The 23,030-nt window shown below is 45.8% G+C and overlaps 1 protein-coding gene across 1 annotated transcript in view; it reads left to right on the top strand.

Annotated features, from left to right (window-relative positions):
• TMPRSS15 (transmembrane serine protease 15) overlaps positions 1–10,347 on the top strand; it is a 137,086-nt gene extending 126,739 nt beyond the window's left edge. Inside the window, exon 7 of the mRNA XM_066601510.1 lies at positions 10,188–10,347. Within this exon, the coding sequence (XP_066457607.1) occupies positions 10,188–10,343 (156 nt within the window). The 3' untranslated portion in view covers positions 10,344–10,347. The remainder of the gene's footprint in view (positions 1–10,187) is intronic.
• The last annotated feature ends 12,683 nt before the right edge of the window (positions 10,348–23,030 follow it).

The following is a 23,030-nucleotide window of genomic DNA, read 5'->3' on the forward strand; positions in this document are numbered from 1 at the left end:
CCTTAGTATATACACACAGGAAGGTGAGGTAGATTCTCCTTGGTATATACACATGGCGAGGTAGATTCTCCTCAGTATATACACACAGGGGTGAGGTAGATTCTCCTCAGTATATACACATAGAGGTGAAGTAGATTCTCCTCAGTATATACACATAGAGGTGAGGTAGATTCTCCTCTGTATATACACATAGAGGTGAGTTGGATTCTCCTCAGTGTATACAAATAGAGGTGAGGTAGATTCTCCTCAGTATATACATATAAAGGTGAGTTGGATTCTCCTCAGTGTATACACACAGAGGTAAGGTAGATTCTCCTCAGTGTATACACATAGAGGTGAGGTAGATTCTCCTCAGTATATACATATAAAGGTGAGTTGGATTCTCCTCAGTGTATACACACAGAGGTAAGGTAGATTCTCCTCAGTGTATACACATAGAGGTGAGGTAGATTCTCCTCAGTATATACATATAAAGGTGAGTTGGATTCTCCTCAGTGTATACACACAGAGGTAAGGTAGATTCTCCTCAGTATATACACACAGGAAGGTGAGGTAGATTCTCCTTGGTATATACACATGGCGAGGTACATTCTCCTCAGTATATACACACAGGGGTGAGGTAGATTCTCCTTAGTATATACACATAGAGATCAGTTAGGTTGTTCTCAGTATATACACACAGGGGTGAGGTAGATTCTCCTCAGAATATACACATAGAGGTCAGTTACATTATCAGTGTATACACATAGAGCAGTGTTAGATTCTCCTCAGTATATACACATAGAGGGGAGGTAGATTCTCCTCAGTATATACACATAGAGGTGAGGTAGATTCTCCTCAGTATATACACATAGAGGTGAGGTAGATTCTCCTCAGTATGTTCACATAGAGGTGAGGTAGATTCTCCTCAGTATGTTCACATAGAGGTCAGTTATATTTTCCTCAGTATATACACATAGAGGTCAGTTAGGTTGTTCTCAGTATATACACATAGATGTCAGTTGGATTCTTCTCAGTATAGACACATAGAGATCAGTTAGGTTCTTCTCAGTATATACAGATAGAGGTGAGGTAGATTCTCCTCAGTATATACACATAGAGGTGAGGTAGATTCTCCTCAGTATATACACATAGAGGTCAGTTAGGTTCTTCTCGGTATATACACACAGAGGTCAGTTAGATTTTCCTTAGTATATACACACTTCGCGATAGCTTCCTCAGGGGAGTATCATTACATAGGGGGTCACTTACTTTTGTGCTTATAATTGAATAATCAAGTTGTGACCTCTTTGCATTTCCTATTTAAGACCTAAAGTATAGTCGTGCCAAATTTCAAGTTTGTATAATACCGTGAAGTTAGAGAACTAGATTAGGTACATAACATAGGGGGTCACTTACTTATGCACTTAGAATTGAATAATTAAGTTGAGACCCCTTTATTTTTCCTATTTAGGACCTAAGGAATGGTTGTGCCAAATTTTAAGTTTGTGCGGTACAGATGTGTGTTATTAGGTACATTACATAGGGGTGCCAATAGTTTAGCAGTTAGAATTGAATAATCAAGTTGCCACCTCTTTATCTTTTCTACCTAGGATCTAAAGAATGACTGTGCCAAATTTCATGTTTGTACAACAACGGGAAGTTACATTACATAGGGGTGATAATACTTTTGCACTTCACATTAAATAATCGAGTTGGGACCCAATTACTTTTCCTATTTTGGACATAATCTATGCTTGTGCCAAATTTCATGTTTCTACAACATCAAGTTAGAGAATTAGTGGCGAGTCAGTCAGTCAGTGAGGGCTTTCGCCTTTATATACATAGATGGGATCACAAGACAATCTCGCTCCATATAAGTCGAGTGCTGTCGGTTATACTGGGGTAATACATTAAACTCTCGCATTTTCTAGGCCCATATGGGGAATAAAAAAATGCAAAAAATAAGTTTTAAAAATTTTGTCTTTTCCCATATCAATGATAAAAAACTAAATAAATAAAAGCATATTTGATATCGCCACATTCCTAAAAGTCTGATCTATCAAAGTAACACTTTTATCCCGCAAAGTGAATGCCAGAAAAAAATAAATCAAACCATAACTACTAGAGATGAGCGAACGCGTTCGTCCGAGCTTGATATTCGTGCGAATATTAGGGTGTTCGGGATGTTCGTTATTCGTAACGAACACCATGCGGTGTTCTGGTTACTTTCACTTCCTTCCCTGAGACGTTAGCGCGCTTTTCTGGCCAATTGAAAGACAGGGAAGGCATTACAACTTCCCCCTGTGACGTTCAAGCCCTATACCACCCCCCTGCTGTGAGTGGCTGGGGAGATCAGGTGTCACCCGAACATAAAAGTCGGCCCCTCCCGCGGTTCGCCTCAGATGCGGTGTGAGTTAGATGAGGGACAGTGCTGTTTGTACCGGAGCTGCTGTAGGGAAAGAATTGGTAGTTAGTGTAGGCTTCAAGACCCCCAAAGGTCCTTATTAGGGCCACTGATAGCTGTGTGTTGGCTGCTGTTAGCAGTGGCAAATTTTTTTTTCTCAAAATCGCCTCTGCAGACCGTTGCACCTGGCATTAGGGACAGAAGTGCTGCATAGGCAGGGAGAGTGTTAGGAGTGAGTGTAGCCTTCAAGAACCTCAACGGTCCTTTCTAGGGCCATATTTATCCATGTGCAGTACTGTCCAGGCTGCTGTTAGCTGTGCTGCATTTTTTTTTGCTTCTCAAAATCGCCTCTGCAGACCATTGCACCCTCCATTGATACTGCAGGGAAAGAATTGTGTAGGCAGGGCCACAACACAGTTATTATTCATAGAATATACGCAGTGCTGCCTTTTGGTGGAAAAAAACTGAAAACAAATCTATTTGTCCAGCCTCTGTCCGTCCTAAGGGCGGTGGACACGTGTGAGCTGCTTGAACAACATTGCTAAATCAGACGCACCCAGCTACGCTTTACTGCTGGCTTCGCCATTTGCTTTCCTTAATTGGGAAAAAAATACCTGCTCTCCAAGAGTTATAATAACTCTGCTACCCTCACGTTCTGTGACACATTAGCAGGGACACAGCACAGTTATTAAACTTAGATTATTCATTCACTAGAGGCAGTGGGGCCTTTCGTTTTCCAAAAAGGGAAAAAATTATATTTGGCCTGCAGTCTTGCGCCAATTTATTTCCTGCCTGTGAAATCAAATCACTGGTAATACAGCATGCTGAGGGGTAGGGGTAGGCCTAGAGGACGTGGACGCGGCCGAGGACGCGGAGGGCCAAGTCAGGGTGTGGGCACAGGCCGAGCTCCTGATCCCGGTGTGTCGCAGCCGACTGCTGCGCGATTAGGAGAGAGGCACGTTTCTGGCGTCCCCACATTCATCGCCCAATTAATGGGTCCACGCGGGAGACGGTTATTAGAAAATGAGCAGTGTGAGCAGGTCCTGTCCTGGATGGCAGAAAGTGCTTCGAGCAACCTATCGTCAACACGCAGTTCTGCGCCGTCCACTGCTGCAAATCCGAATCCTCTGTCTGCTGCTCCTCCTTCCTCCCAGCCTCCTCACTCCACTACAATGACACCTGCTCAGGAGCGGGAACACTCCCAGGAACTGTTCTCGGGCCCCTGCTTAGATTGGGCAGCAGCGGTTCCTCTCCCACCAGAGGAGTTTATCGTCACTGATGCCCAACCATTCGAAAGTTCCCGGGGTCCGAGGGAAGAGGCTGGGGACTTCCGCCAACTGTCTCAACAACTTTCTGTGGGTGAGGAGGATGATGACGATCAGACACAGTTGTCTTGCAGTGAGGTAGTAGTAAGGGCAGTAAGTCCAAGGGAGCAGCGCACAGAGGATTCGGAGGAAGAGCAGCAGGACGATGAGGTGACTGACCCCACCTGGTGTGCAACGCTTACTCAGGAGGACAGGTCTTCAGAGGGGGAGTCAAGGGCATCAGCAGGGCAGGTTGCAAGAGGCAGTGCGGTGGCCAGGGCCAGGGGTAGAGGCAGGGCCAGATCGAATAATCCACCAAGTGTTTCCCAAAGCGCCCCCTCGCGCCATGCCACCCTGCAGAGGCCGAGGTGCTCTAAGGTCTGGCAGTTTTTCACAGAGACGCCTGACGACCGACGAACAGTGGTGTGCAACCTTTGTTGCGCAAAGCTCAGCCGGGGAGCCAACACCAACAGCCTCACCACCACCACCATGCGCAGACATATGATGGCCAAGCACCCCACAAGGTGGGACGAAGGCCGTTCACCGCCTCCGGTTTGCACCCCTGCCTCTCCCCCTGTGCCCCAACCTGCCACTGAGATGCAACCCCCCTCTCAGGACACAGGCACTACCGCCTCATGGCCTGCACCCACACCCTCATCTCCGCTGTCCTCGGCCCCATCCAGCAGTGTAGTTCAGCGCACCGTTCAGCCGTCGCTTGCGCAAGTGTTCGAGCGCAAGCGCAAGTACGCCGCCACGCACCCGCACGCTCAAACGTTAACCGTCCGCATAGCAAAATTCATCAGCCTTGAGATGCTGCCGTATAGGGTTGTGGAAACTGAGTCCTTCAAAAGTATCATGGAGGCGGCGGCCCCGCGCTACTCAGTTCCCAGTCGCCACTACTTTCCCGGTGTGCCGTCCCAGCCCTGCACGACCACGTCTCCCGCAACATTGTGCGCGCCCTCACCAACGCGGTTACTGCCACGGTCCACTTAACTACGGACACGTGGACAAGCACAGGCGGGCAGGGCCACTACATCTCCCTGACGGCACATTGGGTGAATTTAGTGGAGGCTGGGACAGAGTCAGAGCCCGGGACCGCTCACGTCCTACCCACCCCCAGAATTGCGGGCCCCAGCTCGGTGGTAGTATCTGCGGAGGTGTATGCTTCCTCCACTAAAGCACCCTCCTCCTCCTCCTCCTCCTCTGTCTCGCAATCAAGATGTGTTAGCAGCAGCATGTCGCCAGCAGTCGGTGTCGCGCGGTGTGGCAGCACAGCGGTGGGCAAGCGTCAGCAGGCCGTGCTGAAACTACTCAGCTTAGGCGATAAGAGGCACACGGCCCACGAACTGCTGCAGGGTCTGACACAGCAGACCAACCGCTGGCTTGCGCCGCTGAGCCTCCAACCGGGCATGGTCGTGTGTGACAATGGCCGTAACCTGGTGGCGGCTCTGCAGCTCGGCAGCCTCACGCACGTGCCATGCCTGGCCCACGTCTTTAATTTGGTGGTTCAGCGGTTTCTGAAAAGCTACCCACGCTTGTCAGACCTGCTCGTAAAGGCGCGCCGGCTCTGCGCACATTTCCGCAAGTCCCACACGGACGCTGCCACCCTGCGCACCCTGCAACATCACTTTAAGCTGCCAGTGCACCGACTGCTGTGCGACGTGCCCACACGGTGGAACTCTACGCTCCACATGTTGGCCAGGCTCTATGAACAACGTAGAGCTATAGTCGAATACCAACTCCAACATGGGCGGCGCAGTGGGAGTCAGCCTCCTCAATTCCTTTCAGAAGAGTGGGCCTGGTTGGCAGACATCTGCCATGTCCTTGGTAATTTTGAGGAGTCTACCCAGGTGGTGAGCGGCGATGCTACAATCATTAGCGTCACCATTCCTCTGCTATGCATCTTGAGAAATTCCCTGCAAACCATAAAGGCAGCTGCTTTGCGCTCGGAAACGGGGGCGGGGGAAGACAGTATGTCGCTGGATAGTCAGGGCACCCTCCTGTCTATTTCTCAGCGCGTACAGGAGGAGGAGGAGGAGCATGAGGAGGATGAGGAGGAGGGGGAAGAGACAGCTTGGCCCGCTGCTGACGGTACACCGGCTGATTGCCTGTCATCCTTTCAGCGTGTATGGCCTGAGGAGGAGGAGGAGGAGGATCCTGAAAGTGATCTTCCTAGTGAGGACAGCCATGTGTTGCGTACTGGTACCCTGGCACACATGGCTGACTTCATGTTAGGATGCCTTTCTCGTGACCCTCGCGTTGCACGCATTCTGGCCACGACGGATTACTGGGTGTACACACTGCTCGATCCACGGTATAAGGAGAACCTGCCCACTCTGATTCCCGAAGAGGAAAGGGGTTCGAGAGTGTTGCTATACCACAGGACCCTTGCGGACAAGCTGATGGTAAAATTCCCAGCCGACAGCGCTAGTGGCAGAAGGCGCAGTACCGAGGGCAAGGTAGCAGGGGATGTGCGTAGATCGAGCAGCATGTACATCCCAGGTAGTGCAACAGTCTTTAAGGGCCTGGCCAGCTTTATGGCTCCCCACCAAGACTGTGTCACCGCTCCCCAGTCACGGCTGAGTCGGCGGGAGCACTGTAAAAGGATGGTGAGGGAGTACGTAGCGGATCGCACGACCATCCTTGGTGACGCCTCTGCCCCCTACAACTACTGGGTGTCGAAGCTGGACATGTGGCCTGAACTAGCGCTGTATGCCCTGGAGGTGCTTGCTTGTCCTGCGGCTAGCGTCTTGTCGGAGAGGGTGTTTAGTGCGGCTGGGGGAATCATCACAGATAAGCGTAGCCGCTTGTCAACCGACAGTGCCGACAGGCTAACACTCATCAAGATGAACAAAGGCTGGATTTCCCCAGACTTCTGTTCTCCACCAGCGGACAGCAGCGATACCTAAGCAATACGTAGGCTGCACCCGCGGATGGAAGCTACGTTCTCTCTCACCATCCAAAACGGGGACATTTCTGCTTCATCAATCTGTGTCTAATATTCCTCCTCCTCCTGCTCCTCCTCCTGAAACCTCACGTAATCACGCTGAACGGGCAATTTTTCTTAGGGCCACAAGGCTCACTCAAATAATTTTTCAGAACAATTTTTATAAGTTTCAATGCGCTTAAAAGCATTGGAACTTTAACTTGAACCAATTTTTCGTTACACTGGGCTGCCTCCAGGCCTAGTTACCACTTAAGCCACATTAACCAAAGCGATTAATGGGTTTCACCTGCCCTCTTGGCTGGCCATGGCCAATTTTTGGGATGTACATTAGTACTGTTGATACAGCAATTTTTGTGGGCCCTCGCCTACAGTGTAATCAAATTAATTTTTAGCCCACCTGCATTCCAGCTGACGTTACCTCAGCTGTGTTGGGCAATGCAATGGGATATTTTTGTGTACCGCCGGTGGGTTCCAGGGAGCCACCCATGCTGTAGGTGCACACGGAGTTTTTAATACATGTGTCCACTTCTAAAGAACCCCAGTCTGACTGGGGCATGCAGTGTGGGCCGAAGCCCACCTGTATTACGCACGACATTACTACCTCAGCTGTGTTGGGCAATGCAATGGGATATTTCTATGTACCGCCGGTGGCTTCCTGGCACCCACCCAGGCAGTGGGTCCACAGGGAGTTTAACCTACATGTGTCCACTTGTAAAGAACCCCAGTCTGACTGGGGCATGCAGTGTGGGCCGAAGCCCACCTGCATTAACCCTTTCCAGTCCACTGTGTGACCTGTGAAGACATTAGGGTTTAAGGCTGTACAGCTCCGTTGTTGGTAGACGTCCGTCGGGGTTCTCTTACTGTATATTGCCAGCCTCTCTGCTGTCGGAGCCTATCCTACGTGTCAGCTCATGCAGTACTGGCTTTAGCCAGCATATAGCGCCGTTGTATAACAGCAGAAAAAGAGTAAGCCCCCTAGGAAAACCATATACAAATTGGATTGGAAAGGGTTAAGCACAACATTACTACCTCAGCTGTGTTGGGCAATGCAATGGGATATTTCTATGTACCGCCGGTGGCTTCCTGGCACCCACCCATGCTGTAGGTGCACACGGAGTTTTTACTACATCTGTACACTTATAAAGAACCCCAGTCAGACTGGGGCATGCAGTGTGGGCCGAAGCCCACCTGCATTAAGCACGACATTACTACCTCAGCTGTGTTGGGCAATGCAATGGGATATTTCTGTGTACCGCCGGTGGGTTCCAGGGAGCCACCCATGCTGTGGGTCGACAGGGACTTCACAATAGGGAGTTGTACCTGCCTGTGTCTATGAATTAAAAAGCCCGGTCTGACTGGGGCATGCAGACACCTTGACAGAATGAATAGTGTGTGGCACATAGGTTCCCCATTGCTATGCCCACGTGTGCAGCTCCTGATGGCGGTGGCACAGGATTCTATTTCTCATTGCTTCTGTACAGCATTGTGGGCTATCGCTCCGCCACTTTTAAAGAGGGTCGCTGCCTAGCCGTGCCAACCTCTGCAGTGTGTGCCTGCGGTCCCTCGTCATGGCAGACGCAATTCTAAATAGACATGAGCGTGGTGTGGCATGAGGGCAGCTGAAGGCTGCCCAGGGACACTTTGGTGTGCGCTGTGGGGGGGGAGGGGGGGAGGTTGGGCAGCATGTAACCCAGGAGAAGTGGCAGCGGAGTGTCATGCAGGCAGTGATTGTGCTTTGTTGGAGGTAGTGTGGTGCTTAGCAAAGGTATGCCATGCTAATGAGGGCTTTTCAGAAGTAAAAGTTGTTGGGAGGGGGGGGGGGGGGCCACTCTTGCCGGTATTGTGGCTTAATAGTGGGACCTGTGAACTTGAGATGCAGCCCAACACGTAGCCCCTCGCCTGCCCTATCCGTTTCTGTGTCATTCCCATCACTTTCTTGAATTGCCCAGATTTTCACACATGAAAACCTTAGCGAGCATCGGCGAAATACAAAAATGTTCTGGTCGCCCATTGACTTCAATGGGGTTCGTTGTTCGAAACGAACCCTCGAGCATCACGGGAAGTTCGTTCCGAATAACGAACACCCGAACATTTTGGTGTTCGCTCATCTCTCATAACTACACATTTTTGGTCACACCATCTCCAAGAAAAAATTAATAAAAAGCTATCAAAAAGTTACACAATCTCCAAAATAAAAGAATTGGGTAGAAAACAGTCTAAAAAAAACCTCCGTGCTCCTGACTTCCACTGGATTACTAGTGTTTTTTATTTTTCAAAAAGTACAAAATAAAACAAACAAGTAAACAGACCAGTATATGCGACGCGTTTCTGCGCTTCCTGTCGCCTTTCTCAAGCGTAGTTAGATGTACAGAAACCTAAAATAAATAATGTATTTGATATGCTAACCTAGGAAGCACTTGTGAGGATCTGTGAGGATCCGTGCAGGAGCCGCAGGATGCTGGGTGGAGGACGGACGTCACAGAAGGGCACCAGGGAGCTCAGAAACGCCTTGCATATACCGGTCTTTTTTCTTGTTTGTTTTATTTTGTATGTTTTTAAAAATAAAAAAAACACTAGTATTCCAGTGAAGGTCAGGATCGCTGAGGCTTTAAAGACTGTTTTCTACACAATTCTTTTATACACCTGTCGTTACTTATCCACACCTAAGTGATCTGGGTTTTCCCTCACGCTGTCCTCTATATCCATGGATACTTGTGGAATAGGACCAATCCACTAACTCTAAAGCCAGCTAGGACTCTTGGTGCCATTGGGTAAGTCCCTTTGTAACAGGGACCCCCGCTTGGCGCCAGGTAAGTCTTATACCTCCTATGAAGGAGCATTTATTTTACTTGTTTTCAACGTGCCTTCTAGGCGCTATCCCGCTCACTTTGTGACAATCTCCAAAATGGTAGCAATAGATACATCCTACAGAAAATCAGCCCTCATGCAACTATGTAGGTGGAAAAATTAAAAAGTTATGGCCATCAGAAGGCGGCAGCAGAAAACAACTTTATGTTTTCCAAACATATTTTATTTTTTGAAAGTAGTGCAGAAAAAGTAAAACTATCAAAATTTGGTATCATCGTAACCGTGCTGTCCCACAGAATTAGGTCAGCATGTCTACCTGGACCTCAATATAGTTGAAGGCAAGCTTCTCCAGATGACGACTGCTCCATAGAAAATGTTTCAATATTTGGTATATAAACATTTGGGCCATTCACCCCTTTACCTTTTATGCCCCAGGCACTGTCATACCTTGCATCCAAGAACTTCATACTATGGGCCCGGGCTGGAGGATCAGTCATACTCTTGGTGTGAATAACAATAATTATGTGGAATTAGTTTTCTTAAAGTCAGCTAGTGGCCAAGGATCTACAGGTCATCAATTTACTAGGTAACCTATAAAGGTAGCCATTTTGTAATTGGTCTCTGTAATTTGTCATTTGGCCTGTCTTCTCCTAAAATTGGGCCACATCCTTCCAGCAATATTGTTGCAGAAATCCTTTTCTCCAAGACATAATATAACCCTTTGGTCATTTTCTCCTTGTAGGGCGACTCTGGAGGACCACTCATGTGTCAAGTGGAAAATCGCTGGACTTTGGTGGGTGTGACCTCATTTGGCTATGGATGTGCCCGACCACAACGTCCTGGAGTGTACGCCCGAGTAACTACTTTTTCAGACTGGATTTATAATTTTATCATTTAAAGTCAACCAGAGAAGAAAACAAAGAGATGTAAAATGTACAAAATTTGTTCTACTGTCATTTTTAACTTTAATTTTACTTTAAATTTTTAAGTTTGATGAATAATTAAATAATAAAATAAATCGAACTTCAATTATTTTGTTTAAAATGCCAAGTGTGTAATTCCGGCAAATAAAATTGGGTCATATTAATCACAGCTGTAAGTTTGTAATCTTGTACCGTAATATCTATTCATGGGGACGTACAAGTACCATACGTGGTTGGAAGGTAAGTTAGAGGATGCTCTTCATATTCGACAATAACGGGTTGTCTAAGATTAGAAAAACATGTTGTTTTAACCAAAAACAGTGTAACATCTGTGCATGGATTGTGTATGATTCAGCAGCACATCTTCATTGATATAAGTGGTTGCTGAGCTGCAATTCCACAAACGCCCTGTAGACGGATGTGGTGCTGTTTTTTAAAGACAGTGGGCATGTTATTTTTCCATTCTGGACACCCCTGAAGGGCTTGTTACAATAAACATGCTGTTGATCCACGTTTAGTTAAACTCCGATCAGCTATTGAACTTGTCACTCATTATGCAGCTATCCCCATAGTATATATAAGTGGGCTGGTGTTATCTTAGTTAGTAGTTTCTTTCTGTCTGAACCTCCTGGCCTCTTTTTCCTCAGATGGTCATGTGATCTCAGTTTTGACCAGCTCAGATCTACTTGGGGGTTTACGGATTCATATTTTAGTCAATTTCTCAGTCTATGTGATGCTATTACATGGATAGGCCACACAAGATCTTTAGAGCGGAATAAATGCATCCCTATCACAGTTACTGATGATGATCACACAGCTTCTGTCACACAGGTATAATAGGGGAGATCACGGCTCACCTTCCGAGCTGTATACTTATGGTCTATACCTTTTTTAAGTAAATATAGAAGGAATGATATTTAAACTGTCCTCCCAGCAGGCATAGATGTTATAACCTCACTTAATGCTGTGCTGATGCATCATGGGATAAATGTGAAAGTTAAAAATCTCAGCATAACAGCGGCATCTGCTAAGCATCATATGGGAGGCTGTACTGCATGGAAGTGGCTGCAATACACAGAGGAGACCTCCAGAATGTGACAGGCAATCAAGTGAGGGTGGCAGGGATGAAAAGATGTGTTTTTGCCAGAGTGGCCCTTTAAGGAAAACGTGTTGCACCAACTCTTTTTGACATAAGATTTTCAAAACCAAGTTGACTTGATCTGCGACTAAAGGCTGAACTTAGAAGAAATGTATCACACACAGTGATTGGTGACTGTAATCAGGTGATATTCCCAGCATTCATAGTGAACTTCGCAGCACTAATAGCAATAGTAAAACATGGCCGCTGCCAGCAGCAAACATGGGTGTAATTGCAGATGAGTCTGGGCATCAAATTGAACCTAGACTTAAACCAAGATCATAGGTTATTCACTGAAAGAGCCAAAAAATGTAATACCTGATAGGCACAATCGCCATAGGGCAGGCACAATCGCCATAGGGCAGGCACAATTGCCATAGGGCAGGCACAATCGCCATAGGGCAGGCACAATCACCATAAAGCAGGCACAATTGCCATAGGGCAGGCACAATCGCCAAAGGGCAGGCACAATCACCATAAAGCAGGCACAATCGCCATAGGGCAGGCACAATCGCCATAAGGCAGGCACAATTGCCATAGGGCAGGCACAATCACCATAGGGCAGGCACAATCGCCATAAGGGCAGGCACAATCACCATAAGGTAGGCACAATTGCCATAGGGCAGGCACAATCACCATAAGGTAGGCACAATTGCCATAGGGCAGGAAGAATCACCATAAACCCCCATAGTATGCAGTCTGCCAGACTGTGATAAGGAGGAGCTACTTGTTCAGTGCTGACTATTATGCAGTCACCCACTCAAGCCAGCCCAGATTGGGGAGGAGCGACTGCAAACAAACATAGCCCGCACATGTGAACGATACCAAAGAGGCCAGTCAAAGATGGGTGTGCCCCACTATACAGGATAGCAACTCTCACTGACATGGCAGTGGTTTGCCCTGTATCTCCAAAGTGGGCCACACTGGCTGACATCCTGGGCTCGCCCAAAATCTCTAGCACACTGCATACAAAAAATACTGATATATACTAATAAATGCGGGTGTTAGTTCATGGGTTAAATCACGTTTTTCTACTTGGTCTTAGTCCAGCTTTGTTGATCTCAGATCAAAACCTTGGTGCAGCCAGCCCTTAAAGAACTATATCCAGTATATGGTGTGATAACATAGTGAAAAGATTAGCCAAGAAATAACATTTTTTTAAAAAATGTAGTCCCTTGATATTTTACTTTTTGTCCGCTCTTCTTTCCTTTTGTATTATTTGCAGCCTCTGGGTTTTGGAAGCCTTTTGTTTTTTTTAATGTGTTTTCTTGTGGAATTGTAACAATGCCAGCTGGTCGAATGATGGCAGAACTAGACTTCAACTACAGAAGTTTTCTTTCCTGGTTACTAATGCTGTCTCCCAGTACTCAGATATCCCCGTCACTTAGGCCTCATGTCCACGGGGAAAATCGGGCCCGCTACGGATTCTACATGTAGAATCTGCAGCGGGTCCCTCCTGCCCCGCGGACATGAGCACTGAAAATACAAATAAATGAGAATAAACTTACCTCCGATCCGCTCCGTTTCTTCTCTTCGCGGCGGCGTCATCTTCGCTCGTCGCGGCCGGATCTTCATTCTTCGGCTCGGCGGATGTGCATGATGACGTCGGTGACGTGCCCCGCGCATGCGCCGCGCCGAAGCAAAATGATCCGGCCGCGGCTGAGAGAAGATGGCGCGGCGCCGAAGAGAAGAACCGGAGCGTGTAAGTAAAATATGATTTTTGTGTCCCGCGGATCCGGACGGCTTCCATAGGCTTCAATAGAAGCCCGCGGGAGCCGTCCCCGCGGGAGACCCGCATGAAAATGGAGCATGGTCCGGATTTTTTCATGCTCCATTTTTTTTTAAATCACTTTTATTGACGATCCGCGGGTATTTATCTACCCGCGGGTGGTCAATGCATCCCTATGGGGTGCGGATCCGCGCGCGGGAGAAGAGTTAAAATCCGCTGCGGATTTTAATTCTTCTTTTCCCCGTGGACATGAGCCCTTACAGTAGAGCTGAAGTATGTAACAACCAGAAGGTGAAAGGGACAACAATATTAAGCACATATCTATGCTAGTATGTCCAAAAAATGCAAAACAGGAACTAATCGAAAGATGACTGGTGATGGAGTAGATGGTTATGGTAGACAGACAATAAAAAACCTGCAGACACTGACCCTAACTCTAGCTTTCCCTAAGGGCCATTGTACACAGGTGGATCAGTCAGATTCTCTCTGGATCATAGAAACCTGAATGATGATTGTTCAGTGTACATGCATGCACCAGCTGAATGCCGAACGGTATTTTTTTGGTTATCGTTTGTCGTTCAGTTTAATGATGATCACACTGTGTAAACAGGCAGTCACTCATCTATGAACAACTTCCTGTTTACTGTGAATGGAGGCAATCCATGACCTGCTCTGCCTCCATTCACTCGATGATCACTCCTGTGTCAAACATTTACACCGACAGTCGATCTATGCATAAGGGTCTTAAATCTTCCCCTAATTGCTTCCTGATGGTAATTCTAATTCACAGAAAAAAAGCCCTACAGAAGAAGAACCTAAAACAACCATTTTATTGATAAATAATTAAAACCATGGGGTGTAAAGGGACAAACACATATACACCTAGATTCTGTAGCTTGTTTTCCTGTTCATATATGTCTTGTCTTCCTTCTTAATTCAGCTCTGATCAGTTTGATTTCTTTGTCTTTGGGGCATAGTGCCCTCTCATTGTTTGTCAGGGATAGTATTTTAGATTTAGATAGGGTTTTCTTTAGGGATATTTTAGGATTACTTAGGGACAGCGGTATGTGGTGTTAGGGTCAGAGTCAGGGATAGATTAGTAAAAGCTATCTTTAAGGTTAGGTATTGTCAGGTTATTTCTATTTTCATCAACCATCTGCTTCACCATCTACCTACCATCATCGTCATCCATGTGTGCCAACATTTTAATGCCATCAGTAACCTCTTCCGGTCAAATTAGGTATTAGAAAAAACTTTCTGACAGTGAGAGGGATCAATGAGTGGAACAGGTTACCACGGGAGGTGGTGAGTTCTCCTTCAATAGAAATCTACAAACAAAGGCTTGACAAATATCTGTCTGGGATGATTTAGTGATCCTGCACTGAGCAGGGGGTTGGACCTGATGTCCCTGGAGGTCCCTTCTAACTCTACCATTCTAGGATTCCATTGGTGAGTTAATTTTGCATTACCTACTAGTATTGATACGTGTTTTATAGATTTTTTCAGTGTTTAATTCTACTGTAAGTCCTAGTGGCATCTGCATACTGCAAAACACTGTCAGTACCCGGGAAAGGTGGCTGCTATAGATGAAGTCCAGTTCTCAAATCTAGTGTCCAGCCAGTGTTGTTACAACCAGTCTTCAGTTGGATGATAGCTCCTAACCATTGCTTGGATATGTTCTTTTTGTTTATGCACATCTTAATAATTTTGCCAACTGATAGTATAAGGTACATGCAAAATGCCAAATGCAAACAATCACAACAAGAAAATACCATAGCGGACAGGATGTTCCACCAGAAAAGAAAATGGTGGGAAATTTTACCATGCGCCCCTCCGAAAACCCCTAGTAGATTTACTATAACTCTGTGCAAACTTTATATTATTTTATCAGTTGCCATAGAATGAGATCATTGAGCGATAGTTACTCTTCTTGAGAATGTTCTTATTTCCTTGTTTCAAAATTCTTTTAGCCTCCTAGTCTTTGTGTTGACTTCTGAAGAACAATTTGGAACCCCATAAGTAAGTAGTCAAAACTTTTTGGCTACAATCAGAGACATTCTCTTCGTTTGTTGAGCATCACTGTGAGACTTGAATATGATTGATATGACTATGAAGTGGCGTCACATCCAAATAGAGAATGAGGAACATTACCAATATAGGAAAAAGAATAATTTGACAGAACACACAGGAGAACTGTAATTTTGGAGACAATCATGAAAGACGTCTTTGTTATGCTTAATAGTGACAATGGAGATTGCCCATTAATGTTTCAAAATATGAGCTATACAATGTCAAAGTGATTATTTTCCCCTTTCCATTCTTTCTTTGCCTTTTGAGCTGCTGTTTTCTGTTTCAGGAGAATGGCAATTTTAATAATTATATTTAAGAGTTTGATATCTAGTAATTCTTTAGCCCTCATAAAAGCCCATCAGCATGTAAATGTAACATACTGCTCAAAATACACTAAATGATCACTTTAATAGAGACCCCCTCCATCTAGTCGCGAGTTGGACCTCCTTTGGCCTTCAAAAACACGAGGTGCTGAAGTCATTCTGCAGGAATATTGGCCCCTGCGGACAGGAAGCTTCTTATACATGCTGCAACTTAGATGGAGGTGCTGACATGTTCTGACCAGCTGACAGGAAGGGGTCAGCGATTCATGCTGCTTGTGCCAAATTCTGACTATCATAAGCATGAATTAATGCCCCATGGAACCTTACCTGTCTGTTTCACAATGGCGCTGGAACTGGTCGTCTACTGTTATAGCCCATCCAAGCTTAGGAATAGCAAGTTGGACATTTAGATATATTTGATGGAACTTCAGCGTTGTATTCGGTTGCTATTGGCTGGGCAGCGCCTCTTCAACAAAATGAATCCGGACATCCCCCTCTGAATTATTTTGGAGTTGTTGTTTCCATCCACAGGATTCCCTTTTCCTAGATGGTTTTCCTCAAACACAATATTCTTGCTATACTCTCCACACCATTACACGAGAAAAATCCAATGTGGTTGGCAGTTAAATCCTAACCCCGGCTAGTCTAGCACCAATGACCATTCCTCATCGAAAGTCGCTCAGTTTGTTGGATTTTCCCATCTAACATGTATTCACACTGAAACTGGTCCACAATAAACTTGACATGTGATTTCATGCTGCACTTTGCCGACGCGACTCTAATTTCCACAGGGTAGGTCTGTGGACCCACTGCCCAGGGCAGCGGTTGCTGACACTGTGTACAGAGCAGGAAGCAGATAGTTCTGTACTTTGTGCAGTGGCCAGTCATGGTATTACAGATACAGCTCCCATTGTAGTAAATGTACATAGCTAATCCTAGTGCCTACATTGTCAAAACCTTGAAGTTTATAAGATAGCAGCCTTAGTGCCCAATAATATCACCTATAGCCCACATATATTGATAGATTTATAATGCCCATCTGATTACTCATATAGGGTTGAAACATCAATGATGATGCCTACACAATAATAGCACCAGTGTTACATACTTACTACTGTCCTCCTTACCTAAAGACAACAGAAAATCATGTATAAGCTGACAACCAGAAGTCACTTCATGAAAAGTAGGATAGTGGCACCTAATGGGTTTTTTTGCACTTTGCTGGATAGGTCATCAGTAGTTGATGGATGGGGTTCTGCTCCTCAGAACCCCCATCCATCAGCCGATCGTCCATTCTGCTGTCCAATGCAGTGGGCCAAACATCATCATCAGTGGAGGAAGTCGAAGCTCTGGCTTTACTCCCACTGAAATCAATGGGAGCACCGTACTGCAGGCTGGATGATTAGCTAATGGATGGGGTTCCCGAACGGTGGATCCCCATTTATCATTTACTGATGACTTCAGTTAAAAAAGGGGCACAAACCCTCTTTAGTCCAGTATCTTCCGAGCAGATCCACTTCTTGACAATGTTGCAATCCAGTATTTTAAACCCGACGCCACATATTATTATTCTGATTATTTTCCACCTATTAATTATGTTGCGCATATTGTATTACGGAGACGGGAGTTTATAAAGCACCATCAAGAGCTTCAGAAAGCTATGAAGTCATGTTCTTGCCTTGGTCACCTCTGACAGCAATTTGCTTTGAAGTGAGTGTTCTTGGACCTAAATCACAAAGTAGTCACTTCAAAGATGAAAACTACACTGAACTTTCTTTGGCCCTAAATTGAGTAGGAATAGCTGCAAATGAGCACAATTCCCACCGTACTATTATCTCACAACGAGCCTACCGAAGCAATTATGTGAAATATCCAATGTCCAAGTACAGAGTACATTCGCCGTGCACTCTGACCAACAAAGTTAGAGGAACCAAGTCGGAAAAGGAATAATATATACGTAGAAAAAAGATATAGTGTAGATAGACTGTTACAGACGGGACACATGTTACCTAGATTGGGAGAGCACAGAAAGTTATCCTATCTTAACCTTTTCATGCCCTGGGACATACATGTATAGGGGAAAGTAAAACAGAACATATTCTTGGGGGACTGGTGCTGATAACGTCAAGGTCGTCACTCTGGTTTTCTTGTCTCAAGTCGCTCAACAAACAAGGTTGTCCAGTACGTCTGTAGAGTTCTTGTAAAGGAAAATGACAAAAATACGATATAACATACTGAAGCCTATAAGATGGATACAAGAAACACAAAAAGGATACATATTTACGGATCTCACAAAAGCAATGCCCTAATTTATCTGTTACGGTGAACGTCATCAGTAGGGTTGAGCAAACATACTCTGCCGAGCTTGATGCTCGTTCGAGTATTAGCGTACTTGATGGTGCTCGTTACTCCCTGCTGTGACGTGCCTGCCCCCCAACCGCGACGCAGCACGCGTCATTGGCAAATTTTTTGTCTGGTAGGCAGGAAAGAGAGAGAGAGTGACAAAAAGCTCGGCACCCGGCGTCCCACATACAAAAATGCTCGAGTCTCCCATTGTAGTCAATGGGGTTCGTTACTTGAGTAGAGCCCTCGAATTTTACGAAAAGCTTGACTCGAATAACGCGGACTCGAGTATTTGGGTGCTCGCTCATCTCTAGTCATCAGAGAAAAAAAAATCACCATTCTAGAATTGCGCTTTTATTGCTCACCCTGTCTCCAAGAAAAAAATGATGCAATTAAAGTAATTAAAAAGTTGTATCCATTCCAGAATGGTTCCAGTAGATTCTGCAGGGTGTCCCATAAAACACAAGCTCTTGCACAACTGCGTCGATGCAAAAGATAAAAGTTATAGTTGTCAGAAGGCGGCGGCAGAAAATAATTTGATATTTACAAAGTAGTGTAGCAAAAAAAGCTGCATTAATTGGTTTTCGTCGCCATGGTACCCACCCATAGAATAAGGTTGTCAAATCATTTTTGCCGCAGGGTGTACGCCGTGAAAACAAGACCCTTCCTAAGATGGGGGAATCACATTTTTTTCCATTTCACTCCACTGTGAAATGTTTACAAACTTTTCAGTACACTATATGGTAAATTAAAGAAGCCCTCAGACAACGACATCAATGGATACATAGAAAAAATATTCTGGTGGTAAGGAAAAGACAAAAACGAAAAGTCGAGCTAAAGAAAATCCACATTTGCACCTTCTATGGATAAACCCTTGGTGATGGATAGAAGCCATTGTCAGATTGCACTACTTCTATGTACCAACATAAGCTAGTTATAGAGACCTTTATTGCATGTGGAGGGGGTCATTTACTTTTTTAGGTGCATTAATTTCCATAAAATCACTGCTTCTGTGCCGCAGGGTGAGAGCAGTATATAGTCAGCTCTATGTAGTGTGCTTGCTGCGTAGTCCACAATATTCATCAGATACGGCTGTTCTCACTCCCTGCCCTTGAATAGAAGCATTCTTCCTATGCACAGTATAGGAAGAATGCTGCCAGAATTGACAAAGCTTCCATAATTCACATAGGTGGTCATAGCGGATGGACATTGCAGACTACATACGGTGTTAAAGGGGTTGTCATGCGAAAGCAAGTGGGTCTATACACTTCTGTATGGCCATATTAATGCACTTTGTAATGTACATCGTGCATTAATTATGAGCCATACAGAAGTTATTCACTTACCTGCTCCGTTGCTAGCGTCCTCGTCTCCATGGTGCCGTCTAATTTCAGCGTCTAATCGCCCGATTAGACGCGCTTGCGCAGTCCGGTCTTCTCCCTGGTGAATGGGGCCGCTCGTGCCGGAGAGCTGGTCATCGTAGCTCCGCCCCGTCACGTGTGCCGATTCCAGCCAATCAGGAGGCTGGAATCGGCAATGGACCGCACAGAGCCCACGGTGCACCATGGGAGCAGACCCGCGGTGCATCGTGGGTAAAGATCCCGGCGGCCATCTTAGTAAGGTAAGGAAGAAGTCGCCGCAGCGCGGGGATTCGGGTAAGTACTAAACGTTTTTTTTTTTTAACACATGCATTGGGTTTGTCTCGCGCCGAACAGGGGGCCTATTGAAAAAAAAAAAAAACAGTTTCGGCGCGGGACAACCCCTTTAAGTCTGCAGCACAGAAACACAGAATTTTTTTGAAAATACAGCACCTTCACCAAGAAAGTGACCCTGCACTGCTCTGGTACATTCTGCTGCACTGGTACATTCTGCCCTCAGATATAAGCAGGGCCGCCTTGGCCACCAGGCACCCGGAGGCAAGTGCCTAGGGCGGCGGCATTTAGGGGGCGGCACATAAATGAGAAGAAAATCTTAGCAATGAGACCCCCGCAAACAAAACTTCTGTCACTTATTCTATATGATAAAAGTCAATTGTCCCAAGAGGACGTCAATTGCATTCCAAGAAATGATTTTTCATGTTGTATAGGATACTAAACTACTCACATCACACATTAGTTGCTCCTATAATATCAGCACAGCAGCTAAGTCCGTTCCTCATATGCATGTACCCTGTTTCCCTGAAAATAAGACATAGCATGATTTTCCAGAATTTTTGAGGATGCAGAATGCTTTTTCAGGCTTTTTGAGGATGCTTGAAATATAAGCCCTACTCCAAAATTAAGCCCTGCTAACAGTTAATTAAAAAAGTCAATTTAAATAGTGTCCAGGCAGCTATACATGTAAAAAAGTTAAACTTTTTTGAACAAAAATTAATATAAGACACTGTCTTATTTTCGGGGAAACGCGGTAGTATATGGCATTCTGTACGCAGATCACATGGGGTGGACTTACCATGGATTTTCAAAACCTTGTCCAGATGCTGCAGAAAAAAATATGCACAAAACCAGCACGGAAATGGACATGTGATGCGAGTTTTCAGTGCAGCCACCACCTCAAATACGGGGTCTGAACTCTGCACCAAAGTCCACATGATTGGTGAAGATTGTGTGCAGATTTTGATGCGGATCTGCAGCAGACGTCAATTGAAAGAGAGAAATCTGCTACGGATCCTCTAACATGATGGACTCCGCCGCTTGAACATCCCCCTAGGGTATACGGTATTTGTGGACTCTTTGTGGGTTTTCCGCACTGAAAAAATCCACAATGAATCTGCACTAAAATCACCACCAAATAGTTCATATTTTGGCTTCGGAATTTGGTGCTTTTCTGCCACAAGATTCCATCTTCTCATTTGAAGGAGTGAAATTTGCGTATTGTATTGTGTGCAGGGAAGATATGAGAGGCACGGGTGCAGAGAGGTGGCACAGAACGGACTGAGGCACCACGCTGATTTTATAGGGGGGGCTAAAGAATAATGTAAGTTTTTTAATGCCCTATCCCATATGTAACATCAGCCCTTGGAGCGCAGTTGATGTCTTGGCACTGTGAGTGGCTTGTGGTATCTGGCTGGTGGTATCTGGCTTGTGGTATCTGGCTTGTGGTATCTGGCTTGTGGTATCCAAGACTTTCCACCGATAGCCCAATTTATCCAAGGAAGCCTTTTGACCCGACGCTTCCAGGGACCGATCCTCCGTACCTATTCCGAACTTTACACCCCACCTCCAGTCATCACAGTGGGTCAATAGGAGGCATCCAATTCATCCCAGTTTGGCTCGGTGCACAAGTTCCTTTCGGCTCCGTACTTCTTTCACAACAGACAATCAGCATGAAGAGAACTTAGTATTTTTGCACTTCCTGCATATGTAGTTGGATATAAGTTTTAAGCAATGGAAATGTCATTATATAAAAGTCTTCCATTAAGATCCTGAAAGCATTTCTAAAGCTGTTAGTAATGAAAATAACATATGGGAAATTGTGCAATTTATGTGGAGACGCCGAGCTTTCTGCACGTAGTGCGCACATTGGACGGATTGTTATGTCTAATAATGTCACAATTTTTGCAAGAAATTTAACTAAATTGGTATAATAGACATAAACTCCTACCGACACGAGGCGACATTGGAAGGTATCCAGATTTAGGCAGATCTTAACTCTTATTAGGAACTGCACAGATATAGCTGGCGGCATAAGAAAGCAAGAGAAATGGGAATAGAACAGCGTGCAGTCAAGATATTTCTCGTTAACGGTATGTCTTTCAACCCCTTAAAGGGGTCGTCCGAGCACAATGCCCAGGCATGCTATAAAATAACAAAATAATAGATACTAACTAGAGATGAGCGAACGTACTCGGTAAGGCCGATTTCGCAATCGAGCACCACGATTTTCGAGTACTTCACTACTCGGGTGAAAAGATTCGGGGGTCGCTGGGGGGCGGGGTGTGACATGGTGGAGCGGGGGGTAGCAGTGCGGAACAGGGGGGAGCCCTCTCTCTCTCCCTCCCCCCCCCCACTCCCCTCTGCAACCCCCCCTCACCCACGGCGCCCCCCGAATCTTTTCACCCGAGTAGTGAAGTACTCGAAAATCGCGGTGCTCGATTGCGAAATCGGCCTTACCGAGTACGTTCGCTCATCTCTAATACTAACCTCTGTTCTGCCTCTTGGGTGCAGCGGAGCAGCTCCGGTGCGTCTCTCACTGCAAACACTGGCCGGAAGTCAAGTGACTGCTGCGGCCAATCAGAGACAGCAACTTCTTATCCTTGGCATCATGGTGCCCAGGATATGACTGGTGATGCCAGGAGAATGTTAGGTGATGCTGCAGCCACTAATTGGCTGCAGTGGTCACCTAATTTCTGGTCAGTACTGGCAGGGGGAGATTCACCAAAGCTGCTCCACTGTAAGTGATTTTTTTTCCCTTTAAGGGACTTGAACTTGTGACCTTATGATCACTTAGACAATACAATGTAGTACTTCTGTACTGCAGTGTAATATCACTGTTGATTTATGCAGAAAGCTATAGCGACCCATCAGCCCTACTCGGTTTCGTGGTGGAGGGCTGATGACGTCACTGAGGGAGCTCCCATCTTCTGTTAGCTCCATACACACAGTGATGAACAGCGATCACCTCAGTGCAACATATTTGCGCAGTGAATGAGGTTGATTTGCCTGTGTATCGGCGCATAGAAATGTACTTTTTTGCACACACGGCCTTTTTATATGCCATTTATAGACCATCACACCAGCAGTGGGGGTAGTCTTCACAGCAAAGGCAGGAGTGAGGCGCTCACCCTGAGGTTTCCAGACACAAACACGGTCATCCTCCGTACCCAAACTAAACCTAAATTAGTCACGAAAGACAACCTGGTTGAACTCCATAATACTCTAGTGTCATCGTTCATGACACTACCACGAATGGAGGTGATGGTGGTTGTGGTGGGACCAAATGTCCTTCTATCTAAGACCTGGAAATGGTTCCTACAGACATAAGGTCCTGTAATAATGATGCTACCTGTCTCTGGATGGTGGACAATGAAACAGTTGGAGCTGCTGGTGCTTGTCAGTCA

This window comes from Eleutherodactylus coqui, chromosome 4 (genome assembly GCF_035609145.1).
Source record: "Eleutherodactylus coqui strain aEleCoq1 chromosome 4, aEleCoq1.hap1, whole genome shotgun sequence".
In the NCBI taxonomy this organism is placed as follows: Eukaryota; Metazoa; Chordata; class Amphibia; order Anura; family Eleutherodactylidae; genus Eleutherodactylus; species Eleutherodactylus coqui.